The sequence below is a fragment of the Salmo trutta genome, chromosome 5, assembly GCF_901001165.1.
Source record: "Salmo trutta chromosome 5, fSalTru1.1, whole genome shotgun sequence".
NCBI lineage: Eukaryota > Metazoa > Chordata > Actinopteri > Salmoniformes > Salmonidae > Salmo > Salmo trutta.
This window is the reverse complement of record NC_042961.1, coordinates 8,820,525-8,844,110: the sequence shown is the minus strand read 5'-3', so window position 1 is coordinate 8,844,110 and position 23,586 is coordinate 8,820,525. Positions and strand designations below refer to the sequence as shown.

At 41.6% G+C, this 23,586-nt stretch overlaps 2 protein-coding genes across 2 annotated transcripts in view; both read right to left on the bottom strand.

Moving 5' to 3' along the window:
- Nucleotides 1–767, bottom strand: part of LOC115193614 (myelin and lymphocyte protein-like) — a 3,006-nt gene extending 2,239 nt beyond the window's left edge. The window contains exon 1 of the mRNA XM_029752432.1: nt 579–767. Within this exon, the coding sequence (XP_029608292.1) occupies nt 579–665 (87 nt within the window). The 5' untranslated portion in view covers nt 666–767. The remainder of the gene's footprint in view (nt 1–578) is intronic.
- A 9,332-nt stretch (nt 768–10,099) lies between these two features.
- LOC115193613 (myelin and lymphocyte protein) lies at nt 10,100–13,337 on the bottom strand. The gene is made up of 4 exons (XM_029752431.1): nt 13,149–13,337; nt 11,897–12,061; nt 11,454–11,585; nt 10,100–11,338 (listed from the first exon to the last, which is right to left on the bottom strand). Exons 1-4 carry the CDS (start codon nt 13,233–13,235, stop codon nt 11,261–11,263), a joined length of 462 nt encoding a protein of 153 aa, XP_029608291.1. The 5' UTR covers nt 13,236–13,337; the 3' UTR covers nt 10,100–11,260.
- Nucleotides 13,338–23,586: the final 10,249 nt, after the last annotated feature.

The following is a 23,586-nucleotide window of genomic DNA, read 5'->3' as shown; positions in this document are numbered from 1 at the left end:
AGATACCACTGCCACAATTTCTCCATAGAGAATCTGACACTCCGTCGTACATGGTCATTTCCAAACTCACACACACATTCTGCCCCCTCCTTCAACAAACATGCCAGTAAAGAGAGGATGAATGGTGTTTGGATACAGCGCGGATCATGCGATAACCATAGTTTGGTTTCAGATAAGGATTTAGCTGATATTCACAAACCAGAAATCAACATATTTTCCAATACTATGGCAATAATTATCAGCAGAAATAAACCAACATTTATTTAACCAGGAAAAGTCCATTGTCACACATAGTCTCTTTCACAAGGGATACCTGACCAAGAAGGCTGCAGCAATCAAAGAAGTGCTTGGTATGAGTCTACACACAGTGTCTGACACTAAAGTAATACTCCTTTCAGTGCCCTCTGAATTACATCATGCATGCATACCCAAATATTACCTTGAACAATCAAATGTCTTATCTCCCTCTGATAAATGTGAAGGGCATTAGAGTAAAGAATATTTCTAGAGTAAAGAGCAATGCCAGTAGTCCAGTCCCAGCTGAGAGCAGAACACTTATTTGATTTGTCTGTACTCACAAACTCAGGGATGAAGAAGAGGTCTGGAACAGTGGTGAACACACTGGTGCCACTGGGCAGTGGGTTACTGGAGGTGCTAGAAGCCATATTCCCAAAGTGTCTAGGTCTACCTGTGTGTTGGCGTTTTGTTGATGTGGGTGTGTGCCCAACACAGTTCTCCCAAAAGTGAGACTTGTGACCTAAACAGTTCTGCTTTTTAAAGCCCTGCTTCCCTTAACCCACACCTGTTCCTCCTCCTCCTCTCATTCTCTTGATGTTTTATTTCTTCATTACATTGAAATACCAGTTGGTTGTGTCAGCTTGTGTACAGATGTAGGATCTGAATTGGATCACTCTTTTGTTGTTAAGAAAAGGAGGAAATGCAAACTTGTCGTGTTTTTGAGTTTAAAAAAGGCTTCTAAAACACCTACAAAAATGTCCATTAATTATAATCCACATAATAATTCACATTTCCTGTTGCTGCAGGATTATTTTCCTTCTTTAGCAAACTGGATCAAATTAAGATCCTACATCTGTATGTAGGCGGGAGGCCAAACAAGGTCCCATGTCACATCTGAAAAGTAACTGTTTTCAACTATTCTATACAATTGATAACTTCCTATACGTTGAGCTTCTTTTAATGAATCAAGTAAACTCTCCAAATTGGCTTGTGTTGTGTTCTATTGCTTTTGAAGGAGCTGTCAGGACATGTCATGCTTTGATGCCAGTTATAGTGATAGTGATCATTTCCTCAGCAGCTGTCCACTGCTCGCTCCAGAGGCTGTTGCTGTTTTAGCTTTTCAGTTCATTTCCACCTGCATTCCAGTATGCAACTACTAACATAGTCACCACCTTCTGCAAACATCATGAAAACGAAACTTTGCAGCAAGAAAACGAAACAATGCAGCAAGAAAATAGCATCAAACTCAAGAGCTTTTAACAGTGAATGACTTTGTAAACTCAAAGTATACATTTCTGCCGTACTTTTCCGCACTCTGACTTGCCATGTTATCTCTCCTTGACTATTTTCAGACTCTTTATTGTGTATAGTTATCATATTTTAATAGTCCCTTTAGTCAACTTATGAGTTATTAATAATTATGTGTGCTGTTTACCTCAACTTGGCAACCCCTTGGCAGGGAGTCTCTAGTTTGTCGTCTGAAGAAGCATTCATTCACACATGAACAGCTCTCCAAAAAAGGGATCCTTCCAACAGTGCTGTCTGTCTTAAGCCAGACAGGTATTTATTTCAATAGTGTTCTCTTCATATGGTCTTGAACTTGGTGGTTGAACTAATGGTAGGATTCAAACTAAGTAGTTATTTAAAGACTTTCAGCTGAATATTTTGGTTGGTGCAGGACAGGTGTAATGTGTTATGTGACCTCTCCACCACTTGGGGGTGCTATTAGCACCTGATATTCAGGCTTCTTATATTGTTTGTCTTTATTATGGATAAACACTTTGATATTTTGTCAGTCATGAGTGATGTGTAAAAAAAACAAAAATATTGTACATATATTGTATATGTTATCATATCTCGTAGCTCAAGTTCTTTGTTTTTGACCTTTCATTAAGAATCATTCGATTTATAGTATTGTAACAAATCTGATGTTCTTAAGACTGGAAACTGCTCTCCCAATGGAATAATCTTTCTTGGGCCAGCGGTTTTGGTTCTCATATCATGTTTTCTATACATTCTCACCTTTAAACAAATAATTGTAAGGTGAAAGGTTGGGGTGGCAGGTAGCCCAGTGGTAGAGTGTTGGACTAGTAACATGAAGGTTGCGATATTGAATCCCCGAGCTGGCAAGGTAAAAATCTGTTGTTCTGCCCCTGAACAAGGCAGCTAACCCACTGTTCCTAGGCAATCATTAAAAATAAGAATTTGTTCTTAACTGACTTGCCTAGTTCAATAAAGGTTAAATAAAATAATCAATTTTCACCTAAAATGACATACCCAAATCTAACTGCCTGTTGCTCAGGACCTGAAGCAAGGATATGCATATTCTTAACACCATTTGAAGGGAAACACTTTGAAGTTTGTGGAAATGTGAAATTTATGTAGGAGAATATAACACATTAGATCTGGTAAAAGATAATACAAAGATACATCATCTTTGAAATGTAAGAGAAAGGCCACAATGAATTATTCCAGTTTAGGCGCAATTTTGATTTTGGCCACAAGATGGCAGCAGTGTATGTGCAAAGTTTGATCCCAGACTGATCCGATGAACTATTGCATTTCTGTTCAAAATGTTGTATCAAGCCTGCCCTAATGTGCCTAGTTGGTTTATTGATATATTTTCAAGTGCATAACTATGCACTCTCGTCAACCAATAGCATGGTATTATTTTACTATTTCACTATAATAGCTACTGTAAATTGGATAGTGCAGTTAGATCAACAAGAATTTAAAAAAAGAAATTCCCTTACATTGATGACTTTCTGCACATCCCCCCCCCCCCCAAAAAAACTGTGGATGTTATTATTTATATTATTATTATTATAAACAGTGCACTGGGTCATGTGACCAAGAAAGGCATGTATTGGATCTTGTCTGTTACCTTTTTTTATTTTCTGTTCTACCTTCTGTTATTTTTAGTATTACATTGTTATTGATTACTGCATTGATTACTGCAAGAAAGGCATTTCGCTGTACTTGTGCACGTGACATTAAAACTTGAAACTTATAAGGTGCAATCCAAGAGTGATTGTCAAAGGTCCTCCGCTTCTTTGGTTCCTGGTACATAAGAACTCTCTCCTCTTCCTGATACCCCTTCCCCTACCTGCCTTCACACACACACACACACACACACACACACACACATACACACACACACACACACACACACACACACACACACACACACACGCATTCCATATAATGACTGTCCCCAACATTAGATGGAGACAATATCTGCTTTTCAAAACACAAGTCAACAGAAACTAGAACATGAAAAAAGTCTCCATGGCCTGTAAACAAATACAACTCTGGAAAAAATTAAGAGACCACTGCAAAATTATCAGTTTCTCTGGTTTTACTATTTATTGGTATGTGTTTGGGTAAAATGAAAATTGTTGTTTTATTCTATAATCTACTGACAACGTTTCTCCCAAATTCCAAATAAAAATATTGTCATTTAGAGCATTTATTTGCAGAAAATGACAACTGGTCAAAAAAACTAAAACTATGCAGTGTTGTCAGACCTCGATTAATGCAACAAAAAAAGTTCATATTCCTTTTTAAACAACACAATACTAATGTTTTAACTTAGGAAGAGTTCAGAAATTAATATTTGGTGGAATAACCCTGATTTTCAGTCACGGCTTCATGCGTCTTGGCATGCTCTCCACCAGTCTTTCACATTGATGTTGGGTGATTTTATGCCACTCCTGGCGCAAAAATTCAAGCAGCTCGGCTTTGTTGGATGGCTTGTGACCATCCATCTTCCTCTTGATCACATTCCAGAGGTTTTCAATGGGGTTCAGGTCTGGAGATTGGGCTGGCCATGACAGGGTCTTGATCTGGCGGTCCTCCAGCCATACCTTGACCTGGCTGTGTGGCATAGAGCATTGTCCTGTGGGAAAAACCAATCCTCAGAGTTGGGAAACATTGTCAGAGCAGAAGGAAGCAAGTTTTCTTCCAGGACAACTTTGTACGTGGCTAGATTCATGTGTCCTTCACAAAGACAAATCTGCCCGATTCCAGCCTTGCTAAAGAACCCTATGATCATCACCAATCCGCAATCAAATGTCAGAGTGGGTGCGAGACACTGTGGCTTGTAGGCCTCTCCAGGTCTCGCACCCACTGTGAAATTTGGTAGATAATATATACAGTTGAAGTCGGAAGTTTACATACACCTTAGCCGAATACATTTAAACTCCGTTTTTCACAATTCCTGACATTTAATCCTAATAAAAATGCCCTGTCTTAGGTCAGTTAGGATCACCACTTATTTTAAGAATGTGAAATGTCAGAATAATAGTAGAGAGAATGATTTATTTCAGCTTTTATTACAATCACCACATTCCCAGTGTGTCAGAAGTTTACATACACTCAATTAGTATTTGGTAGCATTGCCTTTAAATTGTTTAACTTGGGTAAAATGTTTTGGAAAGCCTTCCACAAGCTTCCTACAATAAGTTGGGTGAATTTTGGCACATTCCTCCTGACAGAGCTGGTGAAACTGGTTTGTAGGCCTCCTTGCTCGCACACGCTTTTTCAGTTCTGCCCACAAATTTTCGATAGGATTGAGGTCAGGGCTTTGTCATGGCCACTCCAATACCTTGACTTTGTTGTCCTTAAGCCATTTTGCCACAACTTTGGAAGTATGCTTAGGGTCATTGTCCATTTGGAAGACCCATTTGCGACCAAGCTTTAACTTCCTGACTGATGTCTTAAGATGTTGCTTCAATATATCTCCATAATTTCCTGCCTCATGATGCCATCTATTTTGTGAAGTGCACCAGTCCCTCCTGCAGCAAAGCACCCCCATAACATGATTCTGCCACCCCCGTGCTTCACGGTTGGGATGGTGTTTTTCGGCTTGCAAGCCTCCCCCTTTTTCCTCCAAACATAACGATGGTCATTATGGCCAAACAGTTCTATTTTTGTTTCATCAGACCAGAGGACATTTCTCCGAAAAGTACGATCTTTGTCCCCATGTGCAGTTCCAAACTGTAGTCTGGCTTTTTTTGGCAGTTCTGGAGCAGTGGCTTCTTCCTTGCTGAACGGCCTTTCAGGTTATGTCGATATAGGACTCATTTTTACTGTGGATATAGATACTTTTGTACCTGTTTCCTCCAGCATCTTCACAAGGTCCTTTGCTGTTGTTGTGGGATTGATTTGCACTTTTCGCACCAAAGTACGTTCATCTCTAGGAGACAGAACGTGTCTCCTTCATGAGCGGTATGGCGGCTGCGTGGTCCCATGGTGTTTATACTTGAATACTATTGTTTGTACAGATGAACGTGGTACCTTCAGGCGTTTGGAAATTGCTCCCAAGGATGAACCAGATGATTGGAGGTCTACAATTTTTTTTCTGAGGTCTTGGCTGATTTCTTTTGATTTTCCCGTGATGTCAAGCAAAGTATCACTGATTTTGAAGGTAGGCCTTGAAATACATCCACAGGTACACCTCCAATTGACTCTAATGATGTCAATTAGCCAATCAGAAGTTTCTAAAGCCATGACATAATTTTCGGGAATTTTCCAAGCTGTTTAAAGGTACAGTCAACTTTGTGTATGTAAACTTCTGACCCACTGGAATTGTGATACAGTGAATTAAAAGTGAAATAATCTGTCTGTAAACAATTGTTGGAAAAATGACTTGTGTCATGCACAAAGTAGATGTCCTAACAAGAAATGTGTGGAGTGGTTGAAAAACGAGTTTTAATGACTCCAACCTAAGTGTATGTAAACTTCCGACTTCAACTGTATATATATACAGTACCAGTGTATATCAAAAGTTTGGACACACTTACTCACTCAAGGGTGTTTATTTCTTTTTTACTATTTTCAACATTGCAGAATAATAGTGACAACATCAAAACTATGAAATAAAACATATGGAATCATGTAGTAAACAGAAAAGTGTATGCTGAGCACTTGTTGGCTGCTTTCCCTTCACTCTGTGATCCAACTCATCCCAAACCATCTGAATTGGGTTGAGGTCAGGTGATTGTGGAGGCCAGGTCATCTGATACAGCACTCAATCACTCTCCTTCTTGGTCAAATAGCCCTTACACAGCCTGGAGGTGTGTTGGGTCATTGTCCTGCTGAAAATAAATAATAGTCCCACTAAGCGCAAACCAGATGGGATGGCATATCGCTGCAGAATGCTGTGGTAGCCATACTGGTTAAGTGTGCCTTGAATTCTAAATAAATCACAGACAGGTTTACCAGCAAAGCACCCCCACACCATCACACCTCCTCCTCAATGTTTCACGGTGGGAACCACACATGCGGAGATAATCTGTTCTACTATGCTTCTCACAAAGACACGGCGGCTGTAACCAAAAATCTCAAATTTGGACTCATCAGACCAAAGCTGTCATCAAGGCAACGTGTGGCTACTTTGAAGAATCTCAAATATAAAGTATCATTTGATTTGTTTAACAATTCTTTGGTTACTACATGATTCCATGTGTTATTTCATAGTTTTGATGTCTTCACTATTATTCTACATTGTAGAAAATAGTAAAACTAAAGAAAAACCCTGGAATGAGTAGGTATTCTAAAACTTTTGACCGGTAGTGTATATATGTGGTATATACAGATATATAGATCGTATACAAATCGTATAAAAAGTGATGGGAAGATGGGGTTCCCAGATAGTAGGTGTTGATCATGATCAATCAGGAGTGTTATTTTACTAAAATAATTACAGGCGTACAGAGATCATCCATTGATTACAGTATGTGACAAGATTGCATATCAGTAATAAAAACTGAATGAGAAATTCCTTAACATATATCCATGCAAACCATTTATTAAAATGTCTGGTTTTGTGCCTCTGGTTCAAATCTATGATTTTGGGTGTGTGAGAACAACGAGGTTGATTGTAACTTACACCTCTTGATTGCTTACACATTGCTAACACATTCAGTGTCATCAATGGAGATAACTCGTCCTCAAAAGGCATTCCACCGAATGGACGACAGGATGAAATGGAGGAAAGATAACAATGTGGCCGTGTAGGAAAACACCTGAGACAAGTCCAAGACACATGTTTTCTGAGCCTCACAGAATATACAGAAACACACAAATAAAATATATTGTATTCACCATATGCTTTGTAAACAAGAGGTGTAGACTAACAGTCAAATGCTTACTTACCTTCCCAACAATGCACAGATACTGTAGCTATGTAACTAAGTCATTGCTGTTATAATGTTAATAATGCTCTCAATAAAGTATCAGTAAATTGAATTTGTCTGTCATTTCTTCAAAGGAATATTAATTCAGCTCTTTCTAAGCACTGGTATCTGTGTAGCACTTACCACAGCAGCAATGTCTATCTGGTAGTTTTTCTAGATGGCTGTATCCTCTTTAAAATGAGTGGTGACCTTCGTCAGGGGTTTTGATACACTAAGGTAGGAGAAGGCTGCCAGTCAATGGTACGCAAAGTCCTGGAGAGATACAAAGAGACCATTAGGCACACACTATCTCACACAAAATCACATTAATAGACAAGCATACTGACAAACTTATAAAACACACACTCAGCCATTCATTTATTAAACACTCTCACGCAAGCAAGCACACACACACACACACACACACACACACACACACACACACACACACACACACACACACACACACACACACACACACACACACACCAGTCTGCTCAATAACAACTAAGCACAATAATCCAGTCCATACCTACTATAAAGGTCTGCTGAAGCCTTCATTGACTTGGAATGGCATCAAGTGCAGGGCTATGTCCCAATGGTCCTCAGTCACTCTCCTTGGGGACTACTGCTTTGTTATGGCTGGAGAGGTGAAAGCAATATGGAGAAAACTTACTTTGTCCCTCTTCAGTCTTTTCACATATTAGTACACTGAACAAAAATGTAAACGCAACATGTGAAGTGTTGGTCCCATGTTTCATAACCTGAAATGAAAGATCCTAGAGATTTTCAATAAGCACACAAAGCTTATTTTGCTCAAATTTTGTGTACCAATTTGTTTAATCCCTGTTAGTGAGCATTTCTCCTTTGCCAAGATAATCCATCCACCTGACAGGTGTGGCATATCAATAAGATGATTAAATAACATTATCATTACACAGTTGCACCTTGTGCATGGGGACAATAAAAGGACACTAAACTGTGCAGTTTTGTTACACAACACAATGCCACAGATGTCTAACGTTTTGAGGGATCGTGAAATTGGAATGCTGACTGCAGGAATATCCACCAGAGTGTTTGCCAGAGAATTGAATGTTAAGTTCTCTACCCTAAGCCACCTCCAATGTTGTTTTAGATCATTTGGCAGTACGTCCAACAGGTCTCACAACCGCAGACCACATGTATGGCGTCGTGTGAGTGAGCTGGTTGCCGATGTCAACGTTGTAAACATAGTGCCCCATGGTGGTGGTGTGGTTATGGTATGGCCAGGCATAAGCTACGGACAACAAACACAATTGCATTTCATTGATGTCAATTTCAATGCACAGAGATACCGTGACAAGATCCTGAGCCCCATTGTCGTGCCATTCATCTGCCTCCATCACCTCATGTTTCAGCATGATAATGCACGGCCCCATGTTGCAAGGATCTGTACACAATTCTTGGAAGCTGAAAATGTTACTGGTCTTCCATGGCCTGCATACTCATCAGACATGTCACCCATTGAGCATGTTTGGGATGCTCTGGATCGACATGTACGACAGTGTGTTGCATAAGGCAAATGGTGGTCACACCAGATACTGACTGGTTGTCTGATCCACATCCCTATATATTTATTTTAAGGTAGCGTTGACCAACAGATGCATGCCTGTATTCCCAGTCTTGTGAAATCCATAGATTAGGGCCTAAGGAATTCATCTCATGACTGATTTAATTAAATTAACTGTAATTCAGTAAAATCTTTGAAATTGTTGCATGTTGTGTTTATATTTTTGTTCAGTATAGTTCTAATAGAAAGGACAATGAAGGATTCCATTGAAGCTTTCTTGGAGAGACTGCCTTGAGATGAAGAAAATGATTGTGACGTTACAATTCCTTCTTCCTGGCTTAGACTCTAGAGAAGGGGTGTCAAACTCATTCCATGGAGGGCCGAGTGTCTGCTGGTCTTTGGTTCCTCCTTTCAATTTGTGTCCAATTAGGAACTAGATAACCAGGTGAGGGGAGTTTCTAACTAATCACTGACCATTGATCATGAATGATCACTGATCATTCATCAATCAAGTACAAGCAAGCAGCGAAAACCTGCAGGCACTCGGCCCTCCGTGGAACGAGTTTCACACGTACTCTAGAGTGTTGAAGCATTCTCTGGGAGACAACTTTGAGATGAAGAGAGAGATGTGACGTTACATGTTTACTGGGTTTCTTGCCGGTGTCAAATCCAGATTTTGAATGAAGCTCTGAAAGACCAAGTAATAATAATAATTTATTGGTTTTATATATTTATATTTAAAGTATTTAAAGTCTACTGTACAAAAGCTACTTGTACTGCAGCACATATTACAAAAAACACATAGTACAAAAAAGAGAGAGAAGTTATGTATTTTGTTGTCACCAAAGAATGATTGCATTCCTTCTGTGATGTAACACTTAGATAAGTGGCATCTGCCTCTTATGAAATGATGTCTGTGAGGCATCATCATCAGGCACTAATGACCATGCATCATATTTGTAACAATAGACAAAAAAAGAAAGAGATCATGCCAACATGTGGAATGGAATAAATAAAGAGTGGAATAAAGGTTCACTGTGAGGACATCCACCACAACATATTATCAGCCCACGCTTAATTGACAAACTGTTGGTGTGGTGCTTCTCCAAAGAAACAAATAAGCCATAGGTTGTAATGAGTGTTTTACCATGTTGTTCAGCAGCCTGCATTTTATTGTAAACCTTTATTTAAGTAGGCAAGTCACTTAAGAAGAAATTGTTATTTACAATGACAGCCTACCTCGGCCCAAACCCAGTTGAAACTGGGACAATTGTGCGATGCCCTATGGGATTCCTGATCATGGCTGGATGTGATTCAGTCTGGATTTGAACCAGGGACTGTAGTGACACCTTTTGCACTGAAATACAGTGCCTTAGACCGCTGCACCACTCGGGAGCCCTCAAAGCTGGGGCAGACTGGCCATCTGGTATTTCTAGCTAATGCCAGAAGGCCTGGTCTATTTTTTGCCTAACCTGGGTGTGTTTAAAATGATCAGTATCTGGATAATAATGGGGGCCTCAAGGGAAAGAAATGGGCCGTTGTGTTTCTGTTCCCTGTCCGCCGATGGCCTAAAGCCTTCCATACTATTCTAAATTCCTTGTAATTTCTGAAGCATAACAAATGAATGCCATAGGCTAGGCTGCATACTCTGCAATCAACGTGCTATGCCTACTATTCGCTATCAACTACTACAGTGAACTAACGGAGCGACAGGTGTTCCCTTATATGAAAGAAGACTTGCAAAACCTGCTGCGGCATTGTGGTAGGCAGTCTACCTTTCGCCACCTGGACACACCCTACCCTACACAAATAAGATTACCTGTTGACCTTTTTGTTCAAGACAATTACAAAAGAAACTGTGTGTGCAAAATGCATTGCTGGGGAAATCAGTCCTTTGTTTGCCTCTACACTATGTTGGGGTGATAGATTATACATTTTTCACAAGAGTAGCCACCGCAACCTCTTCAGTTCCTATGTTCATCTAATAGGTCTACCCTACCATAACAAAATGCATTGCTTCACATCAGCATTTTTATTTAACATCGTTGTAATAGTTTTTGCTACACCTGGACATAGTATTATATCTGAATCAGGCACTTGGTTAAATATCAAATATATTTATTTATCTTTTTATTTATATTGTATATGCATTTCACTCCAAATTGGTTTATGGTATTTGCAAGAAGAAAATAATATAGAAAAATATTTGAATATGTATAGATTACAATTGATGTCAATACAAAGCCTTCTCTAATGTCTGTTGCCCCATTGTCAGTTGTCTTGTGGATGCTGGTCTTCATGAGGAATTCTTCCATCTCATCGTAGAGAAGATGGCATGGAGGGCGTAGAGCAGAGTCACCACATAACACATCACCTACAGGAAAAATACAAGATACAGAAAGGTGAGGAGTGGGATGGACCAATAGGAACATGCAGTAAGCTTCAGTTGAAGAACACTTTGTTTGAGTCACAGGAGTGAAGGAACATACCACTGCAGCAATGTCCAATTGGTATTCTTTGAAGAAAGTACTGGTAACTGATTTCAGACTAATGGTGACATAGGCCTGTACCACTGCTGCACTGAGGTAGAAGAAGGCTGCAAGGGAATGATACACAACATCCTGAAGAGTGAGAGAGAGAGAGAGAGAGAGAGAGAGAGAGAGAGAGAGAGAGAGAGAGAGAGAGAGAGAGAGAGTGAGAGAGAAGCAACATGAGAGAGAGTTAGTCATCATCCTGTTATACTACCTGTTATAATACTACAGCCTTTCAATAGACAGAATGTTCATTATACTCTCATCACCATCGTCATCATCACCATCATCATCATTCTTTCTGAATAGACATTTAGGATGGGAAGAAAATCTGTTCCATAATCCTTTTTGAGGAAATCACTTTTATCAAAGATGGCTGTATGAATGTCTCTCAGACTCACCAGTGTGGGCCAGATGCTGCTCTTATTGGCTCCACTGATGAAGATGAGGAACCACAGGGTAGTGAAGATGAAGCAGAACACAGAGACAAACATCACCCAGCCCTGAGGGTTCGCAAACAGCACCTTTGTGGAGGCCACCAGAGTCCACACCAGACCTCCGAATATCTGCCACACACACACACACACGCAAACACACACACACACACACACACACACACACACACACACACACACACACACACACACACACACACACACAGAGAGAGAGAGAGAGAGAACGCAGAACACGTACGGTCATAATGTGTAAACATCAATGCATTTAGTTGACAAGTTGTTAGTCATGGGATTTGATGGTTCAATCAGCCATCCACTTCTTAATGTCACCCCAATAGTGTCACTCCATGTGTTGTGGTAAGACCACAGAGAGCAGGCCACAGTAACAGGGTAAGTAAACATGCACCTCTAGGCAAGGTCTGATAGCTTTCACTTACTAAAGCTCATTTAGTCAGGGGTTCAACTATTTGCATAGAACATTTCACCAAGTACTGGCTGTGACAGCTAGTGCATGCAACAGTCAGTAGGCTAACAGTTACGAGCTCTATGTTATCTTTACCTCCGTCAAAAACATCCAAATGAACACTTGTTCATAATCATACGCCTTTTGATTAGTTACTAGATACCACTGCCACAATTTCTCCATAGAGAATCTGACACTCCGTCGTACATGGTCATTTCCAAACTCACACACACATTCTGCCCCCTCCTTCAACAAACATGCCAGTAAAGAGAGGATGAATGGTGTTTGGATACAGCGCGCATCATGCGATAACCATAGTTTGGTTTCAGATAAGGATTTAGCTGATATTCACAAACCAGAAATCAACATATTTTCCAATACTATGGCAATAATTATCAGCAGAAATAAACCAACATTTATTTAACCAGGAAAAGTCCATTGTCACACATAGTCTCTTTCACAAGGGATACCTGACCAAGAAGGCTGCAGCAATCAAAGAAGTGCTTGGTATGAGTCTACACACAGTGTCTGACACTAAAGTAATACTCCTTTCAGTGCCCTCTGAATTACATCATGCATGCATACCCAAATATTACCTTGAACAATCAAATGTCTTATCTCCCTCTGATAAATGTGAAGGGCATTAGAGTAAAGAATATTTCTAGAGTAAAGAGCAATGCCAGTAGTCCAGTCCCAGCTGAGAGCAGAACACTTATTTGATTTGTCTGTACTCACAAACTCAGGGATGAAGAAGAGGTCTGGAACAGTGGTGAACACACTGGTGCCACTGGGCAGTGGGTTACTGGAGGTGCTAGAAGCCATATTCCCAAAGTGTCTAGGTCTACCTGTGTGTTGGCGTTTTGTTGATGTGGGTGTGTGCCCAACACAGTTCTCCCAAAAGTGAGACTTGTGACCTAAACAGTTCTGCTTTTTAAAGCCCTGCTTCCCTTAACCCACACCTGTTCCTCCTCCTCCTCTCATTCTCTTGATGTTTTATTTCTTCATTACATTGAAATACCAGTTGGTTGTGTCAGCTTGTGTACAGATGTAGGATCTGAATTGGATCACTCTTTTGTTGTTAAGAAAAGGAGGAAATGCAAACTTGTCGTGTATTTGAGTTTAAAAAAGGCTTCTAAAGTTTGTAACTTCCGACTTAATTTGCCCTAACAAAAAATTGATCAACAAATACGTCCATTAATTATAATCCACATAATAATTCACATTTCCTGCTGCTGCAGGATTATTCTGTAGCAAACTGGATCAAATTACAATCCTTCATCTTTATGTAGGCGGGAGGCCCAATGTGGCCCACATCACATCTGAAAAGTAACCGTTGTCATCAATCACTTGCCAAAATCTGGATGAAAATGGATAAGGTGTGCCATTGACTTCAGTGGATTTGGTAATCTTGTGTATGTAGACAGGAGGCCCATTGTGTGTGGTAGGCAGGAGTGTTCCCAAGAGTGTTGGCTCCACATTTCCAAATCAGTGTGTCATCTGTCAACCTGACAGTTGGTAGAGGACAAACCACAACAAAAAAAAAACTATTCCTGTTGTAAAGAGAGAGAGGGGGAGGGGGGTGGGCAATCCCAGAAACTGCAGCATGAGTGCTATTGCAGGGACAACCCAAGCCTACACACACATGCATGGAAATGAGAAGAAGTATTATTTGATAATCACAGGGAGGACTTGTTTCATCTTCCCCATTGTCATTTTTTTTTATTTGGTTGCAATATCCTGAGTCATATGTGTACATGTCATGTCTACACTACTAGAAAAAAGGGTTCCAAAATGGTTATTCGGCTATCCCCATAGGATAACACTTTTTTGGTTCCAGGTAGAACACTTTCTGGTTCCAGGTAGAACTATTTTGGGTTTCATGTAGAACCCTCTGTGGGAAGGGTTTTACATGGAACCAAAAAAGGTTCTTCAAAGGGTTCTCCTATGGGAACAGCCGAATAACCATTTTAGGTTCTAGATAGCACCTTTTTTTCTAAGAGGGTATTGTTCATATTGGACAATAAATGTTCTGTCCTGACCACTAGCCAAGTGAGGCTATTATCCATGACAGTGGCTATTCTGTAGGGCTCGATCTATCTATAATTGGGTGATGGTTGCTAGTGTAACAGTATAGCTTCCATCCCTCTCCTCGCCCCTACCTGGGCTTGAACCAGGGACCCTTTGCACACATCAACAACTGACACCCACAAAGCATCGTTACCCATCGCTCCTCAAAAGCCACGGCCCTTGCAGAGCAAGGGGAACAACTACTTCAAGGTCTCAGAGCGAGTGACATCACCGATTGAAACACTATTAGCGTGCACCCTGCTAACTAGCTAGCCATTTCACATCGGTTACACTCACCCCCCTTTTGACCTCCCCTTTTTCCGCAGCAACCAGTGATCCGGGTCACGGCACCAATGTAACAGTATAGCTTCCGTCCCTCTCCTCGTCCCTACCTGGGCTTGAACCAGGGACCCTCTGCACACATCAACAACTGACACCCACGAAGCATCGTTACCCATCGCTCCACAAAAGCCGCGGCCCTTGCAGAGCAAGGGGAACAACTACTTCAAGGTCTCAGAGCGAGTGACGTCACCAATTGAAACGCTATTAGCGCGCACCCCGCTAACTAGCTAACCCTTTCACATCGGTTGCACTAGGCAGAGGCTTAAGAGACGGTACAGCATATAAAACCTATTGTTTAGGCTTGTCACTCTTGTTTTGAGTACATTGGAGAGAAACAAATTTGACACTTTAAAGAGCTGGACAATCCCCCTATCATCTATCTATCTATCTATCTATCTATCTATCTATCTATCTATTTATCTATCTATCTATCTATCGTGGTATCCCAGGAAGTCTACCCCAGGGGATGGTAAAGAGGGGAGGTATGTGAGGTGACGTTGGCTCCCTCTGCTGGGAATACGGGAGCTGGGCACCGCGACACGGACAGCTAAGTGGAGGTAATTAGAGGAAAGTGCCAACCAGCCGTGGAGGCTAAATAAAAGGAGCACAATGGCACACCACGGGAGAGAAGGGAGAGAGACGGACACCAGTTAAGAGAGAGAAGAAAGACCGAGCAAAACCGAAGTGATTTCTTTGAGATATTTATTTTCCGTCTAAGTAAAGTTGTTTTGTGGACTAAAGCCTCCCTGTCTCTGTGTCAATCTCTGTACGCTCAACTCAACACCCCACGGTTTACTACACTATCTACAGTATCTCTCTCTCTCTATCCTCTCTCTCTATCCATCACATATTTATTTTTTCCCTTACCATGACTCTGCTGTGACAGTTTGTCTTTCTCCCCAAACAAATGGCCCACGAGCAGTCCCCGTCATGCTATCTATTTGAGTATGTTTTCTTGTTATGTTTACCATATTTTCCTTACACAAAAGAGAGGGCCTGTTCTTGGCCCAGAGATCACTCCTCTGGTGTGTTTGAGCAGAGAGTAAGCTACTCCCTGAACCCTGCTCAGCGAGGTCTTTGTTATGGCGGCAGGACAACATGTCTTCTCTGTGAACGCCCAGTACAAACCTGTGACCCTATACCTAGAGCAATGTTCATCCAAGCATGTTTAAAGGCCTTTGTCATACAGACCTAAGTCATACAGACCTAAAGACTGGGTGGCGAGGAGGACTAGAGATCAAAGAGCTTTCCCATAAACCCACTGGAGTACCACAGCCTTTGAACTGGGCGATGGATTCTCACTGATAAGACATTCCACTGGTCTCCCAGGCAGAGAAACAGATTGAACAAGTGATTAACTTGGATGGATGCTTCTTATTTTTTTCTTTCAGTCTGCTATTTCTATTCAGCTTGTAAATAGGTGAAAGCAACAAGTTGCAAAAATAACTTAGGGTCTCGATTCATTCCGTATTGCGGAAATTCATTGCTAAAGTGTGATTGAAATTCCTGCGTTCGCGGAGACCGCATTCGCTGTAAAATCTGCGTATGTTGGCTTAAGACCCAGGCACACCCATTTGCTCATGGAATAGAGTAGGTGCAAATAAGGTTTGCGATTTAACATCAATAACATGACAGTAATTCTACCTCAAAAACAAACACGTGAATACCAATGAATTTTAAACCCACAATAGCAGGTAGCACTAAATAAGGTTACATATTGCCTATTAGGGCTGGGAATTACCAAGGACCTCACAATACAATATTATCACGATACTTAGATGCCGATACGATGTGCATTGCGATTCCATAATGCCATTTTATAGCATTTTGATGTTCCAAACACACTGCTCACAGAGGCACAAAAGAGAACATGAGAAAACAAGTTTTAATCAAGTCATGAAAATAAAAGTGCTGAAAACATGTTGGCTCACTATTTAAACAGAAGATGGAGAACAAGCCCTTGATCCTGACTCTCAGTTCCATTACATTACACATAAGAGCCATTGGACTAAGGCATCTTCTGAACAGTGAAGTTTTGTTAAGAGCTGCAACGCTCAATCTGAACATTAACACGCGTTGCTTGTGGTACGGTTTTAGGAGCATAAGGACCTTACCTTTCATATCAGCGAGAAATAATAAATACAAAAACAATAGGTTAAACTGATATAGGGTTAGAGTTCCCACACGGTTTGTTACACGGCCATAACTCCATGTTACACGGTTTGTTACACGGCCATAACTCCATGTTACACGGTTTGTTACACGGCCATAACTCCACGTTACACGGTTTGTTACACGGCCATAACTCCACGTTACACGGTTTGTTACACGGCCATAACTCCATGTTACATGGTTTGTTACACGGCCATAACTTCACGTTACACGGTTTGTTACACGGCCATAACTCCATGTTACACGGCCATAACTCCATGTTATGGATCTGTAACTGCTACAGTGTAGTTTCATTGGATGGAGGCTTCATAGCTGTATGGATCTGTAACTGCTACAGTGTAGTTTAGTTGGATGGAGGCTCTATAGCGGTATGGATCTGTAACTGCTACAGTAAGTGTCTTTTTTATTTGAAGGATTCTTTCTTGCTGATGAAAGATAAGGGCCATATGTTTCGAAAGCCGTATTGCAAGCGATGATCATTGAAGTTTCTAAAGGTTAAACCCCAGTGTAGGGATTGTAGTTCACATGAGGTCATCGTGGGCAAAGCTAATGGCTGAAAACTGTAGGGAGAAGACAGAATAGAGAACAAGATATAGGAATGAAAATCCAGGAGTTTTGCCGCAGGTACAGCCAACTAGCACTAGCTAGTAAGCACAGGCTTAGGAGATGTTATATGTTTTGTTCTTCAGCTAACATCACTTTTTGTGAATCTTTAAGCATTTATGTAATTTAAAAAACACATAACGTACATACACTAAAGGCCTCATAATTCATAAAGTTCATGTTAACTGGCTGATATTATCTCATAGAACAAAACATATAAGGTCTCCTATGCCTGCATTAACCTCGGACCTTATTTTCTGCGTTTATTCCAAAACCCTATTCTTTTCCCATTCATGTTCCCCATATGAATGCCTGAACGAACCAGAGGTAACTCATTTCCGGTTTTTAGGACTACAAGCTGGTGAGCTCTATTGTCAGAGGAGAATACAATGCACACATACAAACAACCCACTGGGCACACACTGGTTGAATCAACGTTGTTTCCACACCATTTCAATGAATTTACATTGAACCAATTTGGAATAGACGTTGAATTGACATCTGTGCCCAGTGGGAATATGCGACTTATTGTTTAATCTATAAAATGTCTTGCACAATTAAACGTTGTGCTATCCAGGAGCATGAGTACAGGACATCAATAAACTGCTCCCAAACATTTTAAACCAGCATCAGGAAATTTAGTCTATCATAGTTCATCAGGAAGGGCAGCTCAGAACAGCTAAAGATGGATTTAAAAGAACTGATTGGGTCTCTGCTTGACACCAATAAACCCCCTACAATATCTGGCCCACTCCCCTCCCTAAATTGTGGCATTGAACATTTCAGACTTTTAGCCCTCCATAACTGGCTAGACGACCATTGCAGATCTGTGGGTGTAACATTTATTGACAATTTTGATACCTCCTGGAAACAAAGCTTGTTTTATAAGGAGGATGGGATCCACCCAAATCATTTGGGTTCCTGGATCCTTTCACAGCACTATAAGGCTGCGTTGAGACAATGACTTATCAATGACCCAAGCCCAGCTCAGTTAATCCCTACCATTGTGTCGCTGAGTTGTCATAATGCTTCAGCAAATGTACATTATCCCAGGGGCGTTGGAAGACACAATGTCATTTAATTTATGTCCCTCTAACTGCCGTGAAACCCTCTGCTGATCCCACAGCAATTGTATGTAGTAATCATCTGCCTATGAACCAGTTCTACTGTTAGCACTGAGGCGGTGTGCCCTAGCAGGAAGCCCACTATGTGAAGCTCACCCTGCACTAACATAAATAGCATGAGCATGAATACTTCTGCTAAGCTTCCCAGTAAAGCAATGAAAACAATTAAGTATCCCAGGAAAGTGCTAAAAATAGCCCGCGTTAACATATGTAGCCTAAGAAACAAGGTTCATGAAATAAATAACTTGCTAGTAACAGATGACATTCATGTTCTGACTACCTCTGAAACTCACTTAGATAATACATTTGATGACACAGTGGTTGCAATACATGGTCATACCATTTACAGAAAAGACAGAAATGAGGGTGGTGTTGCAGTCTATATTAAGAACCACATTCCTGTAAAGCTTTGAGAGGATCTCATGTTAAATACTATTGAAGTAATATGGCTACAGGATCACCTGCCTCACCTAAAGCCCATTCTTGTGGGAAGCTGCTATATACCACCAAGTACTAACAGTCAGTATCTGGATAATATACTGTACCAGTCAGAATTTTGGACAAACCTAATCATTCAAGGGTTTTTCTTTACTTTTACTATTTTCTACATTGTAAAATAATAGTGAAGGCATCAAAACTATGAAATAACATATATGGAATCATGTAGAAACCAAAAAAGTGTTAAACAAATCAAAATCTTTTTTATATTTCAGATTCTTCAAAGTAGCCACCCTTTGCCTTGATGACAGCTTTGCACACTCTTGGCATTCTCTCAACCAGCTTCACCTGGAATGCTTTTCCAACAGTCTTGAAGGAGTTCCCATATTCTGAGCACTTGTTAGCTGCTTTTCCTTCACTCTGCAGTCCAACTCATCCCAAACCATCTCAATTGCGTTGAGGTTGAGTGATTGTGTAGCCCAGGTCATCTGATGCAGCACTCCATCACGCTTCTTCTTGGTCAAATAGCCCTTACACAGCTTGGAGGTGTTGGGTCATTTTCCTTTTGAAAAACAAATGATAGTCCCACTAAGCGCAAACCAGATGGGATGGCGTATCGCTGCAGAATGCTGTGGTAGCCATGCCGTTTAAGTGTGCCTTGAATTCTAAATAAATCACTGACAGTGTCACCAACAAAGCTACCCCCACACCATCACACCTCCTCCTCCATGCTTCACAGTAGGAACAACACATGCAGAGATAATCTTTTCAACCTACTCTGCATCTCACAAAGACACGGCGGTTAGAACCAAAAATCTCACATTTGGACTCATCAGACCAAAGGACAGATTTCCACCAGTCTAATGTCCATTGCTCATGTTTCTTGGCCCAAGCAAGTCTCTTCTTATTATTGGTGTCCTTTAGCAGGGGTTTATTTTCATCTATTCGACCATGAAGGCCTGATACATACAGTCTCCTCTGAACAGTTGATGTTTAGATGTGTCTGTTACTTGAACCATGTGAAACATTTATTTGGGCTGCAATTTCTGAGGCTGGTAAATCTAATGAACTTATACTCTGCAGCAGACGTAACTCTGGGTCTTCCTTTCCTGTTGCGGTCCTCGTGATAGCCAGTTTCATCATAGCGCTTGGTTTTTGGGAATGCACTTGAAGAAACGTTCAAAGTTCTTTAAATGTTCTGGACTGACTGACCTTCATGTCTTAATGTAATGATGGACTGTCATTTCTCTTTGCCTACTTGAGCTGTTCTTGCCATAATGTGGACTTGGTCTTTTACCAAATAGGGCTATCTTTTGTATAACACCCCTACCTTGTCACAACACAACTGATTGGCTCAAACACATTAAGGAAAGAAATTCCACAAATTAACTTTTAACAAGGCACACCTGTTAATTGAAATGCATTCCAGGCAACTACCTCATAAAGCTGGTTGAGAGAATGTCAAGAGTGTGCAAAGCTGTCATCAAGGCAAAGGGTGGCTACTTTGAAGAATCTGAACTTTTTTGGTTACTATATGATTCCATATGTGTTATTTCATAGTTTTGATGTCTTCACTATTATTCTACAATGTAGAAAATAGTAAAAATAAAGAAAAACCCTTGAATGAGTAGGTGTGTCCAAACTTTTGACTGGTACTGTATGTGATATCAAGAGAGGTATATGTTCAATATTGACTGGCTTTCATCAAGCTTCCCACTCAAGAAAAAACTTCAAACTGTAACCAGCGCCTGCAACCTGGTTCAGGTTATCAGTCAACCTATTTTTTAAAATTATTTTATTGAATGTATGGTTGAGAGGAATGAGGCAAACAGTATGGTAAATAAGTCTGGCTGTAACGCGGGTCGTATAAAGGGGACCAAGGCGCAGCGTGTAGAGTGCTCATACTTTACTTTAATGAAAACACTTAAACAAAACGACAGCCATCAGTTCCGTCACGTATACTAACAAAACGGAAAACAACGACCCACACCAACACAGGAAAAACAGGCTGCCTAAGTATGGCTTCCAATCAGAGACAACAATAGACAGCTGCCTCTGATTGGAAACCATACCTGGCCACAACATAGAAAACAAAAACATAGAATGACCACCCAACTATCACACCCTGACCTAACTACACAGAGAAAGCACAGCTCTCCTAGGTCAGAGCGTGACACTGGCAGCACAAACAAATGGCAAACGTACTGCAAATTGAAAAATCATGTGACTAAACGGAATAAAAAGAAGAAGAAACTATACTATGAAACAAAGATAAATGAGATAAAGAATGATAGTAAAAAGCTTTGGAGCACCTTAAATGCAATTTTGGGCAAAAATGCAAACTCAGCTCCATCATTCATTGACTCAGATTGCTCATTAGTCACAAAACCCATTGATTTTGCCAACTACTTTAATGATTTTTTAAACGATTAGCAAACTTAGGCATGACATGCCAGCAACAAACGCTGACACTACACATCCAAGTATATCTGACCAAATTATGCAAGACAAGCATTGCCATTTTGAATTCCATAAAGTATGTGTGGAAAAGGTGAAAAATTATTGTCTATTAACATTTACATTTAAGTCATTTAGCAGACGCTCTTATCCAGAGCGACTTACAAATTGGTGCATTCACCTTATGATATCCAGTGGAACAACCAGTTTACAATAGTGCATCTAAATCTTTTAAGGGGGGGGGGTTAGAAGGATTACTTTATCCTATCCCAGGTATTCCTTAAAGAGGTGGGGTTTCAGGTGTCTCCGGAAGGTGGTGATTGACTCCGCTGTCCTGGCGTCGTGAGGGAGCTTGTTCCACCATAGGGGTGCCAGAGCAGCGAACAGTTTTGACTGGGCTGAGCGGGAACTGTGCTTCCTCAGAGGTAGGGGGGCCAGCAGGCCAGAGGTGGATGAGCGCAGTGCCCTCATTTGGGTGTAGGGACTGATCAGAGCCTGAAGGTACAGAGGTGCCGTTCCCCTCACGGCTCCGTAGGCAAGCACCATGGTCTTGTAGCGGATGCGAGCTTCAACTGGAAGCCAGTGGAGAGAGGGGAGGAGCGGGGTGACGTGAGAGAACTTGGGAAGGTTGAACACCAGACGGGCTGCGGCGTTCTGGATGAGTTGTAGGGGTTTAATGGCACAGGCAGGGAGCCCAGCCAACAGCGAGTTGCAGTAATCCAGACGGGAGATGACAAGTGCCTGGATTAGGACCTGCACCGCTTCCTGTGTGAGGCAGGGTTGTACTCTGCAAATGTTGTAGAGCATGAACCTACAGGATCGGGTCACCGCCTTGATGTTAGTGGAGAACGACAGGGTGTTGTCCAGGGTCACGCCAAGGTTCTTAGCACTCTGGGCGGAGGACACAATGGAGTTGTCAACCGTGATGGCGAGATCATGGAACGGGCAGTCCTTCCCCGGGAGGAAAAGCAGCTCCGTCTTGCCGAGGTTCAGCTTGAGGGGGTGATCCGTCATCCACACTGATATGTCTGCCAGACATGCAGAGATGCGATTCGCCACCTGGTTATCAGAAGGGGGAATGGGGGAAAGATTAATTGTGTGTCGTCTGCATAGCAATGATAGGAGAGACCATGTGAGGATATGACAGAGCCAAGTGACTTGGTGTATAGCGAGAATAGGAGAGGGCCTAGAACAGAGCCCTGGGGGAAACCAGTGGTGAGAGCACGTGGTGCGGAGACAGATTCTCGCCACGCCACCTGGTAGGAGCGGCCTGTCAGGTAGGATGCAATCCAAGCGTGGGCCGCGCCGGAGATGCCCAACTCGGAGAGGGTGGAGAGGAGGATCTGCTGGTTCACAGTATCAAAGGCAGCAGATCGGTCTAGAAGGATGAGAGCAGAGGAGAGAGAGTTAGCTTTAGCAGTGCGGAGAGCCTCCGTGACACAGAGAAGAGCAGTCTCAGTTGAATGACCAGTCTTGGAACCTGACTGATTTGGATCAAGAAGGTCATGAGAGATAGCAAGAGAGCTGGCCAAGGATGGCACGTTCAAGAGTTTTGGAGAGAAAAGAAAGAAGGGATACTGGTCTGTAGTTGTTGACATCGGAGGGATCGAGTGTAGGTTTTTTGAGAAGGGGTGCAACTCTCGCTCTCTTGAAGATGGAAGGGACGTAGCCAGCGGTCAAGGATGAGTTGATGAGCGAGGTGAGGTAAGGGAGAAGGTCTCCGGAAATGGTCTTGAGAAGAGAGGAGGGGATAGGGTCAAGCGGGCAGGTTGTTGGGCGGCCGGCCGTCACAAGACGCAAGATTTCATCTGGAGAGAGAGGGGAGAAAGAGGTCAAAGCACAGGGTAGGGCAGTGTGAGCAGGACCTGCGGTGTCGTTTGACTTAACAAACGAGGATCGGATGTCGTCGACCTTCTTTTCAAAATGGTTGATGAAGTCATCCGCAGAGAGGGAGGAGGGGGTGGGGAGGG